The sequence below is a fragment of the Myodes glareolus genome, chromosome 16 (assembly GCF_982192425.1).
Source record: "Myodes glareolus chromosome 16, mMyoGla1.1, whole genome shotgun sequence".
NCBI classification, from domain to species: domain Eukaryota; kingdom Metazoa; phylum Chordata; class Mammalia; order Rodentia; family Cricetidae; genus Myodes; species Myodes glareolus.
The window spans coordinates 61522747-61535063 of record NC_142041.1 but is presented as its reverse complement, the minus strand read 5'-3'; the positions used below and the strand labels follow the sequence as shown (position 1 = coordinate 61535063).

The following is a 12317-nucleotide window of genomic DNA, read 5'->3' as shown; positions in this document are numbered from 1 at the left end:
CCCCAGTAGCAGCTGGTAAGAGCAGATATGAAGAATGAGAAGATTAAATCTGAAGAAAAATATTTGAGTATGTTGTCTGTAAAGATAAGTTTAGTGGGAAAGGGGCGGGGCTGCTAATAAAATATTCAGAAGGAAACACATGTCACACAGCTCTAAAATATGGATGTAATAAATCTGTCAGAAGTTCCTGTACTCCTAACTCCTGGGACCGGTGATCTCTTGTGGTTCCAACTCAATCAAAAGTTCACAAGAAAATCACAGTGGAAGAGAAATAAATATCCCAGACTAATCCTCTAGCACAAAATCTATGGAGCACGTTTTCATTCCTATAATTGTATTTCAACACCTCTTCCATTTTGTCTTAGAATAAAGCCATGGAGACATGGTCTTGGAACCTAGAACTTCTGTTTGTCTTTATGAAACTTTTATTTATCTATTCATTTATTTTGAGATGATTACAATAAAATCTTCCCAGGCTATTGGTGAATTCCTGGGCTTCAGTTAGTCTCCTAGCTCAGTACTTGAGTATCTGGGACTACAGGTATACCCTGATACCCAGCTCTTTTGGGATTTGAAAGTCAGATTGGAAAAATAGCAAATGACATTTTTCTTTTTTTGTCAAGGACAAATCTTAGGCAATAAGAACAACAGTTAACACAATGATTCTGTGACTCTTGAAGACTACAGTCATGGTACCAGATCAACCAAAGAAATGCTGGGCATGAGACATAGTTTTAAAGAATTCCCAAGAGGCTAAATTCTATGAGAAAATACTCCTCCGTGTCATCTGTTATATACAGCCAAGTCAAACTCAAGGCCACATTACTAAATTCTAAGCTAAAGACATGGCCAACGTTTATGCTATCGTATTGTCCAAAATTTAAAATTGGAAATAAATTCATTTTAAAATCCTAATATTAAGTACTGTTCAAGTTCAACACATGGAAGGACCAAGTAGGCACAGGGAAGGAAGTCCAGGGAGGAAATGACGTAAAGAAAGAAGGAAGGGTAGAGACGTCCTTCCCAATCAGTTCAGACCAACATGGCTCATCTTATGCCAGAAGGCGGCTGACATGTGGTACCAATAGGTTTTTACATAGTAAATGAAGTATGCTTTAAAATAGTATAAAGTTTTTTGAACTTTGGATTGTATGTACACTTTTCATACTAAGGATAAGGTGTATGTCATTCAATATGTCCTCCCCAAACCATGACTTCTCAACTAGAACACCCTGGGAAACAAAGAAGTTTTCAGGTATGAACCATCAGAAGTTTTCAAAAGTCAGGGGGATTAAAAGCACTCTGGACTTAAGTAACAGGACAATAGGGAAAGGGGGTTTACTTTGTAGAAAAGAAAGTTTTGGCATCCATCTCAGGGACACATCTTTAAGACCAGGATTTCAGAGGCTCAGGTGGGGGCCGGTGGGGTGGTGGCGCTCGCCTTTAACCACAGCACTTGGGAGGCAGAGGCAGCCGGATCTCTGTGAGTTTGCGGGGCAGCTCTGTTTGCAGAATAAGTTCCAGGACAGCCAGGGCTATGTAGAGAGACCCCACTTCAACAAAACAAAACAGAAAAGAGAACCAGGGAAAAGGTGTGCCCTCACTGAGGAGCTGGAGGCAGTCCAGGAGCGGTGAAGCTGGATAAAACGACCGTTTTATTTTTAAGTTTCTGAAGGAACCGCCACACTGATTTCCATAGTGGTTCTGCCAGCTTACACACTAGTGACAGGAGTGACTGGGGCTGCCCCTCCCCCATAGTCCTGCCTGCATTGGCCGTTTGTTTCCTCAATAATATCCATTCTTCCTGGAGTATGACGGAATCTCAAAGTATTTTCAATCTGCATTTCCCTGATGGGAACGTCGAACACTCTAGAAAGTATTTATTAGTCATTTCTGCTTCTTTTGAGAACTCCAGTTTTATAAACCATTTTATGTATTTAATTAGCCCAAGATCCACAGCATTTGTTTAATGGGGGGGCGGAGTTGTGTGTGCAAAGATAAACAGGGGGGGCGGGACATAGAAAGGCAGAGGAAAACTGGGTAATGCATAAGACAAGCTCCTGTTTCGTCTCTGCTGGCTCCCAGCGATGCGGACAGTGCATAGACCATCTCTTAGTGCTTTTATTTGCTGTGCTGATGGTTCGTTTTCTAAGCTCTGATTCTGTCAGATGTGTAACTGACAAAGATCATCTCCTGTCTTGTAGGCCGCCTCTTCACTGCATTAACAGGTTTCTTTTGCTGTACAAAAGCCCTTAAAATCCATGGGATCTCACTTTGTCAGTTTTGGCCTTATTTCCTGAGGTCCCACTCGGAAAGTCCTTGTGTGCCCTCAATTTTGGGCCCTTCCACTTCTTTATCTTGCAGCAGTTTCAGAGTTTCAGAGACAACCCTGAGATCTTTGGTCCTCTTGGAATTGATTTTTATTCGAGATGAGAGATAGGAATCCGGTTTCATTCTTCTCTACACAGACGTCCACTTTCCCCAGAATCATTTAAAGAGCAGAACGATAGCAATGCGAGCCGATTTTATATGACAGCCAGCGGGTGGGGATGGGCGCTGACACAGGCTGTCTCAGCTGATCCGTTCTCGGTGCCCTTGCCAGATAGAGTTGGGAGAAGGTTACGGGTGGTTTCTGGTTATGGGTGGCCTGTTTACCCAATCACAACCCTTCTGTGTATGCAGCCAGAAACACTGTTTAGGACGGTGTCACCAGCACTGCCATTTCAGGGGAAAGGATTTAGTAGTTGTCTTCCATCCAATGTGTACTTCTGCCTTCTTTGTAAAATATCAGGTGGCTGTTGTTGTGCGGACTCACAGCAGGGCTCTCTGCTCTGTTCCACGGATTTCTGTGTCTGTTTTGTTTATATCACCTTTGAGTCACACCATCGTTATCATTACCTTTCCTAAAAGAATTGATCAGTAAGTACTGGGATTATGACTGAGTCAGGTACATTTTGCTTCTATAATTATTTTTCCCATTTTTTCTTTTTACAGTGAATGTATATTACTGTTACTAATGTTCTGGGAAAGGAGGGAGGAAGGGGGTGGAGAAAGGATGGCTGAGGGATTGTGGTGCAGTTAGGAGAAAACTGATTTACCAATGACTAATCTGATCATTACACATTGTATACATGTATTGAAATAGCACACCAATTTCCATAAATGGGTAAGGGTGAAAATATAATCTGAAAAGAAAATCATGCTATAATCAGGGGCAGTGATAAAGGTTACTATTAAGAAAAAGGAAGGAAGGAAGAAAGGAAGGAAGGAAGAGAAAGAAAAAAGAAAGGAAGGAAGAAGAGAAGAGAAAAAGAAGGAAAAGAAAAGAAAAGAGCAAGTTTTGTAAGCTCAGGAACATGAGGAAGTATCCTGTAGCAATTTACCTGGAATGTGTCCCTGGCCAACTGTCGGGTTCCCGGACCTCCTCAGAAATACCTAATCATCAGTGACCCATCAGGGTGGGTGGAGCCCATGTCTCTGGGCCTTCCAGATGCAGGCGATGACTGAGTTTATGAAGTTTACACAAGTTAGATAGACGCTGTGTTTGCACGGGCAGAAACAACCTGGCAGGCTGGGTTTACTCAGGTGAGCACGCTCTCGTTCTGTCTTCCAGCTCGCCCGTGCTTTGTGGGAGAATGGAGTCCCTGGAGTGGCTGTGCGGGTCAGTGCCAGCCCACCACGCGTGTGCGCAGGCGTTCAGTGCAGCAGGAGCCGCTGAACGGAGGAGCACCCTGCCCACCGCTGGAAGAGCGAGCCGGCTGCTTGGAGTACACCTCATCGCAGGGCCGGGACTGCGGGCATTCCTTTGGTACTGAGTCTCATGGTTGCTGCCTTTGTTGCTTTTGATGACTTTTGGCCACTTCCTGAAAGGTCATGCTCTGTGCAGGGAAAGTTCCATGAGGTGGAGGGACCAGTCTGCTTAAGGCAGATAGGAAGCTCAGGAAATGCTTATTAAAGGGATCAATAGCCAGCTGCACAAACGCCTCTTTCCCTTGCTTCCTTCAGTGTTTTTTTTTCTTTTTTTCTATCTTCTTTCTTTCTCTCTCTTTCTTTCTTTCTTTCTTTCTTTCTTTCTTTCTTTCTTTCTTTCTTTCTTTCTTTGCCTCCCTCCTTCCCTCCCTCCCTCCCTCCCTCCCTCCCTCCCTCCCTCCCTCCTTTCTTTCTTTCTTTCTTTCTTTCTTTCTTTCTTTCTTTCTTTCTTGGTGTTTTTAAGGGGATGGTCCTTCCAGCTTTGCATGGGCTCACTAATAAACCACATGAGTATGCGCCTAGCTGACTGACCCTTACCCCTTTTACTGAACTTACACTAAGTAAATGTTCTACCGCTGAGCACCACTCCAGCTCTCACACACATGCGCATGCGTGTGACGTTTACTCCAGCACTCACGTGCATTCATTTGGTTTTCAGCAAATCAATCAGACAGGGTGAGATTTCACACAGGGTAGCAGTCATCTAGCCAGGGTAACCCATTTCATGTAGCGTGTGAGTTCTGGTTAAACAGAACTTTTAATTTACACGCTAACAAATATGAGCAATGACAGCAAAGTGATACATTTTGAAACAGTGATAAAATAATTTTTTTTGATTTTTCGAAACAGGGTTTCTCTGTGTAGCCCTAGCTGTCCTGGATGTAGCTCTCTAGACCAGGCTGATCTTTAATTTACAGAGATCCGCCTGTCTCTGCCTCCCAAGCGCTGGGATTAAAGGTGCGCTCCACCACCACCTGGCTGATAAAATGATCTTTTGAAACACTCACCTCTCTTAGACTGACTGGACTGAGGCTGAAGTGGCCAGATTTGTGAGTCAGATTTGTGAGTGAGTTGAAAAGATGATTTTGTCCAGGTGCAGTGGCTCCAAGCTACTGCAGGATAGAAAGCAGAAAGACCATTACATCAAAGAGTTCGGGGCCACCTTGGGCAGCATAATCAGAGCCCATCTCAAAAAGAAAGAAAGAAAGAAAGAAAGAAAGAAAGAAAGAAAGAAAGAAAGAAAGAAAGAAAGAAGAAAGACAGATGTGATGTGAGTAGCTCATGAGGTCATGAGGGGAGCTAGGAAGCTGGTTCAGTAAGGCACCAGGAATCGTGTGAGGTTCACAGAGAAATAAACAGAGGCCAGCACCAATATGCTGTTATGGGTTGAATCCAGTGTGGCAAAATGTTGGCTTTCCTGAGTAGAAAAGTCCATATGTTTTTCATAAGAACCTGGAAAATTTTACATCAACATAATTTTTATCATGCAATTTCATTCATTGTTTTTTTTCCATATATAAGTACTTATTTACTTAGAGTCAACTTGGTGCCAGATGTGGGCCAAATGCTGGGGTTATGGTGGGGAGGAAAGTTGATGTGAGGTCCAGAGACTCAATGACTGCAGTTTAGTGGAAGGGACATAATCATTGGATGTCCCTGGGAAATTAATCCTAGAAATTTGTATCTGGTAATTTGTCCAACTGAAGCAATGGAATTAGTCATGCAAGGACCTGTAAGCAGGAGTGATATGGTAATTCCCTCTAATCTTGAGGGGTGGGGTTTCCTTGGGGATAAGGCCAAGAAATCCTGAGCTGCCCAGAAGAGAGACCAGTGTGCTTAAGCCTGATGGTCAGTTGTAGACAGTTCGAAGGCAACATGGGACCAACATGGGTCCGGGGCAACATGGGACCGTGAGAGGTGATCCTAAAAGGGCCGCGCTGGAGCAGAATGCAAGAGGGAAATCCTCACAGTGCTGCACACCTTGTTCTGGAAGGGTGGACTGCTATCTAGAGGGGAGGAGGGCACAGTAGCATCCAAGATAGAAGGACTGGAGAGAGCTCTTAGTGAGGGGGACTCCACACCACTCTGAGGGGCCTCCAGATGAGGGAAGTATGAAGGGCAGTGGCAGCCCAGAGTCTACAAATCGATGACCAGTGGATTCTAGGTGCAATGTCACAGATAGGCAAGCAAGCAATCAAGCAAGCCCTAAATGGCTAATAAGCTGCTTGTTTGACTATTTAAGATACGTGCCTTCATATATTCAGGTGCCTGTGAATGTGCATGTATGTGAACATGTGTGCATGCCTGTGAAGGTCACAGGACTACCTCAGAGGTCATCCCTCAGGTACCGGTTTTTCTTGTCCTTTCAATAAGATCTCTCACTGGCCTGGAACTGACCAAATAAACTAGGCTGACTAGCCATGGAGCTCCAGGGTCAACTTCTCTATAACTTCCCCAGTGCTGCAACCCCCCCCCCCCCCCCTGGCTGTTTTTATGTGGTTTCTGAGGATCAACTCAAATCCTCAAGCACTTTGTTTTCTGAGTTATCCCCCAAGCCCTTGTTGAGCTATTAAAAAAAAATGAATGTGAAAAATTTGGGGGATTGGGGCCAGAAAGCTTTGAACTAGAGAGGATTCTATTTTTAGATTCTTGTCTTTTTCTGAAGAGCCTAGGAAAGCTGCTGAAGTGTTTTCTGTAGGGACCACCGTGACCAGATCTGTGATCACAAAAGACCACAGTGGAGGGGTGCAGTGGAGGGGTGCAGTGGAGGGGCACAGTGGAGGATGCAGCAGAGGGGCACAGTGGAGGGGTGCTATGGAGGGGCGCAGCAGAGGGATGCAGTGGAGGGGCACAGTGGAGGGGTGCAGTGGAGGGATGCAGTGGAGGGGCATAGTGGAGGGGCACAGTGGAGGGGTGCAGTGTAGGGACACAGTGGAGGGGCACAGTGGAGGGGTGCAGTGGAAGGACGCAGTGGAGGGACACAGTAGGAGGGGCTCAGTGGAGGGATGCAGTGGAGGGACACAGTGGGGGTGCAGTGGAGGGACACAGTGAAGGGACACAGTAGGAGGGGCGCAGTGGAGGGATGCAGCAGAGGAATGCAGTGGAGGGATGCAGTGGAGGGGTGCAGTGAAGGCCTCTCCCTGATGTAGCAGTCACATTAAGCTCAGGGAAAAATAATTATGCATCTTCGATAGGAGCGGCTCACAGAAGCAATAGGGGTGGTTCATACTCACTCCAGGCCTTCTGTCATAAGCTGCCACGTTGGGGTGGCATCCACTGGGGTTCATCTCAACCAGTTCATGTGTCCTAGGGTAGAGGCGTGTGAATTAGAAATGTCAAGGTGGAAAAGGCTCACATCTGTCTTCCTCCACAGCCCTCTGCAGAAACACAACACGACAGACGCCACTAGATGGCGGCTGTATGACTGGTGGGTTTTGGTGGCTCTTAAGACCCAGAGTCTACTTAGCAGGAAGGGCATCTGCTCTGTTCATAGTATTTGGCTGCTGAAAGGGTTTCTTCAACGCCCAGGCTGTTGTGTACCACTTCCCAGTCTGCAGTCCTGGTAAGAAAGTTAAGAAAACGTTATGGGCAGTGAATGGGCAGTGAGCTGCGAGCACCAGGACGTGTGGTCATCGTACACCCAGGGACAGTGTGCCCCCGGGAGAGCCTGGCGGCTGCTCAGACCCCCAGACAGTCTCTTTTCCGCCTGGAGGTGCCTATTCCTCTGTCCAGCAGTTCCAGATGTTCCTTCTCTAACACCCTCATCCACTTGGTCCCAAATGGCCCTTCTCACAGCTCCTGACACCACACCCCACTAAGGAGTTGATACAACTATCTTTTCTCTTGTGTCTTGAAGCTGCCCTTGGCCTTGTTTAAACACTTGTATTGACTTTGCGTTACACTCCCTTCCTAAGCTCATACATAACAACCTCATAGTTTGCAAAGAAGAGGACAATCTTCACAATTTTAGTCTCAACTTTGGTCCTCAAGGTTCTGCCCCCCATGAATTGTAGTGACGACTCCACTCAGGCTGGCTGGGGAGCGTAGAGCCATCGAATATTCCACTGTGGTGGTTCCTAACACCAGATCCTGGACCAGGAATCTCTGGATCACTTAGAAACTCCTTAGAAATACAAGTTCCTGGGGTTTGACCCAGACCCATGGGATCAAAATACCTGGGGTGGGTCCAGAATTCTGTCTGAGTTGTAACAAACCCTTCTGAAGTGTCTAATGCTCGCTAGAGTTTCAGAATATCTCAAACATGACCTCACACCTCCGCCTGCATCGTGGCTGGCAAAGGTTTTCCAAGTTTATCTTCTTTTGCGATAACAATGTGAACGGAGGGAACTGTTTTCTCTATCAAAGAATGTTTCAGAACTAATGGTATTGAGACATCTTCACTCTGCAAAGAGAGAGATAGAATACGCAGGTTTTTCTCACTTTAATTAAACAACCCCACCCCACCCCCCAACACACTACCCCAGAAGAAACTCAGTAAAATCACTAGTGTTCATGACGTATACATTAAAAGGTAAAACTCGGACGAAAGCGGGACGTGAAACAGTAACTTGAGCATTCGGTCTAGAGGGTTCTTCAGGGTTTGTTTGACTCTCTGAGCTGGTGTGGAGGTCCCAGCAGGGGAGCACAGCTGCTCTCACCAATCCTCCTCTATCTGGAGAGGTCCTCCTCTTCAGTTAAGCACACAGCTAAAGAACTGCTCACGGAGTGTTGAGGGAGGAACGGGACCCCTGCTTAGCGAGCCAGACTAGCTGAACCAATCCTAGTGATCAGTGGGCTGACACGTCATAGCCAGATCTCTCTGGCATTCCCATCCAGTTGGTTATCCCTCACTCACTAAACACTGAGTACCTGTGCAAGCCACGACTGTGGTAGGTTTCAGAGATTCGAGCCCAAACAGCAAGCGCACCACAGCTCGTTACAGTTCAGTGATGAGCACTGTGCTAAGCAGGTTCTCCAGCCGGAGGACAGTTTCTGGAGCCCACGCAGTAGCAGGAGTGAGCCAGCTCCTGCCAGTTTCCCTCTCACCCTCACGCACACACTCCGGCAGGCCCCCACCACTATTATAGTAAGGTTCTCAGGTTGATGTGGGAGCGTGGAAGAGAGCTCACCTCGGTGTAGAAAGTGCATTTGTCCTGCTACATGGTCATATGTGTACCCATTGCTGCTTCCCGCCTCTGCCCAGAGTTCCTGTACACGGAGCGTGAGCCTTAGCTCACGGTGTGGTTATACCTCACTTTTAAACGGCACGGATTTTTGTTTGTTTTTATGGGATTGGATCATGATTATGTAGCCCAGGCTGGCTTCAAACTCAATTTGTAGCTGAGGGTAACCTTGAACTTCTGATCCTCCTGTCATTACCTCCCAAGGGTGGGGATTACAGACTCGTGCACGTGCGCGCGCGCGCGCGCGCACACACACACACACACACACACACACACCCCATGTTCAGAGATATTTCATAAGCGGTCTTGAGTCAGTCTTCACAGGAATCCTCTGAGGATCGATAACAAATCCCCAGAAACTTCGTGCCCTGATATGATACATATGTCTTCTTCTAGTTCTGAGGCACAGAATTCAGCGCAGGGCTGTCTGGACTGAAGCTAGTGAAGGCTCTTCGGGAAAGTCATTCCAGGCTTGTCGTGGATGAAAGGGCATTCCTGAGATATGGGTGCAGAAAGCATGGCGCCTGTATCCTCCAGTTAGGTGGGAAGTAGTTGAAAGTGATAGTGAACGAGCTTGCGGATTTAGCCAAGGAGAACTCTGAGCACAGTGTTGAAGGTACAGCCTTGAGTCTCCTTGCCCTCGTAGTAAAACGGGGAAAACAAAGATACAGAAGGGGAAGAAAGTTATTTTATCTGAACGGAATCGGGATTAGGAAGTGGGTAATTCTCAGCTTATCAAACAGGTGGAGGAATGCAGAGACTCACTCTCGGGGGAGCAGGCTCTAGGAAAAACACAATGGTGGAGCTGTCCATCCACCTCATACCTCAGAAGGTAAGCTGCCGCCAACTTGGTGGCCTAAGCAATACAAATTTATTATCTTAGAGTTCTGTAGGAATCTGATGGGGTTTACTAGGTTACAGTTGAGGTATCAGTGGGGCTGTATAACATCCCAAGACTTGAGGGGCCAGCTTGTTTTTGACATTTTTTACTTTTGGTATTTGTGGGCCTTGCCTTTAATGTTTAAACCATCTCTCCAGCCTATTTTCTCACCTTTGGAGATGAAGTACAGCCCTGCCTCACGCTTCCTTCCATCTCTAAAGCTACCCACATTGCATCTACTTCTTCTGAAGTCGGGTCTCCTTCCCACCGGATTTATGAACCATCCCTTGTGACTGCTTGAGACACATCTAGAAGATGGAGACCCTTGCTATTTCAGACTCCACTGCCTAGCGATTTGAATTCCATCTGTATACTTAATCCTTCTTTACCATATAACACCAAACATTCAGGCATTCACACATCCTGGAGATCGGGACTTAGATATCTTGAGGGTGCCGGATGCCTCATTCTGTTTTCCACAGGGACTAGGACAAGGTCGCCATCTTGGGCCTGCACACTATGAAGACAGTAGAGTTCTGGGAGGCAAATGCAGGGCTCTCAGAGCAAAAACTAGCAGCCATGGCCACGCCCCCTGTGCTGCTCCCCTCCATATTGCATCATTAACATTAGGATTATGGATCTGGTGACTAAGACAAAATATAAAAGCCCCATGAAGATTACTCTCTTCTTAATGAGTTTTCTTGTTTGACTTAAGGTATACAATATTTTGTCCTTAAAAAATATAAAAAACTAAACTGCTGCACATTAATAAGGTTTATGTGCATTTTCCTCCCCACAAAAGAGTAGGGGCTGTTTGCCAAATTTCCCTTTTATTCTCTTCGGTATGTACAGAGCGGCCCGCTCCTTTTTTTTTTTTTTTTGTGGCATGCCCTTGTGTCAGAGGGTTTATGAAACTCTCAAAGCAAATTTCATTTCCTTTCATGTTCAAAGGAAATATTTGCAGGGCCGTGTTTCCTAAAAGTGAAACTTGTAAAAGGGAGCAATGGTGGGTCCATAGGTTGCCAAAGAGCTGGAGAATGACCTCTGAACAAAGACCATATTACACCTGAGTATTGCTGCCAGCAAGGGAAAAGGAAGAGGGCCATCACTTATGGAGAGACTATGTCCTGAGGCACCAGTTATGTGCTTCCACACAGAAGCAGGGGTGGGGCTGAAGGCAAAAATAACTTTTAAATTATTTACAACCCTCAAGATATGAAAATTAAACTTGTGGGTTATTATTAAAGAGTGGCTTTGGTTCAAAGTGCCGCAGGCCATCTGGCTCCTGGACGGTGTGCAGAACTCACGCGGGGGTTGGGGGGGGGAGGTTAACCTGGATCCAAACCTTGCAGCCGCTGGGGCGGGAGAAAACAGGATCCCGAGGGACTGCTTTGCTTTTAAGATGTGCCATAAGACAGGGTTGTTGAGGCTCAGGCAAGTGGATTGGGAGTTCAAGACCAGTCTGGGCTACATGGCAAAACTCTGTCCCCAAACAAACAATAACGTAGACTATCAACATAGAAAATAAGCATGAATATATGGTTTCCTGCAGTCTTGGCTGATTTTGAACCTCTGATCCTCATTCTCCTATCTCCTGAGTGATAGGATTATACATACAAACCACACATTTGTTTGTTTGTTTTCCAGTACAAGGGATAGAACTCAGGACCTCACTCATGTTAAGAAAATGTTCTAATAACTGAGCTACATTGGCAGCCCCTGGACAGGAAGCCCTAAAGATCAGAAGGTGAAATCCAGACATGGTAGCGTGTGCTTATAATACCTGTATTAAGAAGACGGGGACACATGATCTCTAAAGATCAGTGGCCACCGTGACCAACCAGCCTCAGCAGAGAGGCTGAGCAGTTTCGTAAAACAAGGTAGACAAGACTGACCTCTGAAGTTGTCCCCTCCCCTCCTCTTGCATGAGCACACACATGTACATGCTGGTCCTGGCTTCACCTATGAAAGCTTAGGAAGGTTGAGGTGTTCTGGGCTGGTGCTTCTGCACTGTGGCTGCTGCCGATTGCTGCTGCTTCTGCTGCTGCTGCTGCTGCTGCTGCTGCAACACAAGGAACCAGGTAAAGATGTGGGATTTGGTTTCTGACTAATGCTTCCACTGGTTTTATATAAGGAACATGCCAAGAAAGGGTTACTTCTCTTAAAATGAAAAGAGAGGGCGAGAGAAATAGGGGAAAAAGAAAATCTGAAAAAGAATTAAGGCCTGCCATCTTGTGGCAGGCAGGAGCCAGGAAGGTGCACATGTACTATGAAGCTGCTTTTTCCTCTTTGAACCAGTGCCCTCACACCAGTTTGCTCATGCTAATGACTTTAATCTCAGAACCCAACAATGCCAGTTTGTATCTGCTCTTATCTAGATTGTTCAGTTTCTGGAGCAAAAGGCAGGCGGGGCTGTTGAGTCCTCACAGGCTCTGTTCATCTGTAGATTCACCCAAGCAGGACTGGAAATGTTTAGGGAAAAATTAATACTGAACATATACAGT

General features: G+C 46.2%; 1 protein-coding gene across 1 annotated transcript in view; it reads left to right on the top strand.

The window, feature by feature from the left end:
- Sbspon (somatomedin B and thrombospondin type 1 domain containing) overlaps positions 1–12317 on the top strand; it is a 30405-nt gene that overhangs the window by 10503 nt on the left and 7585 nt on the right. Inside the window, exon 2 of the mRNA XM_048420647.3 lies at positions 3614–3808. Within this exon, the coding sequence (XP_048276604.1) occupies positions 3614–3808 (195 nt within the window). The remainder of the gene's footprint in view (positions 1–3613; positions 3809–12317) is intronic.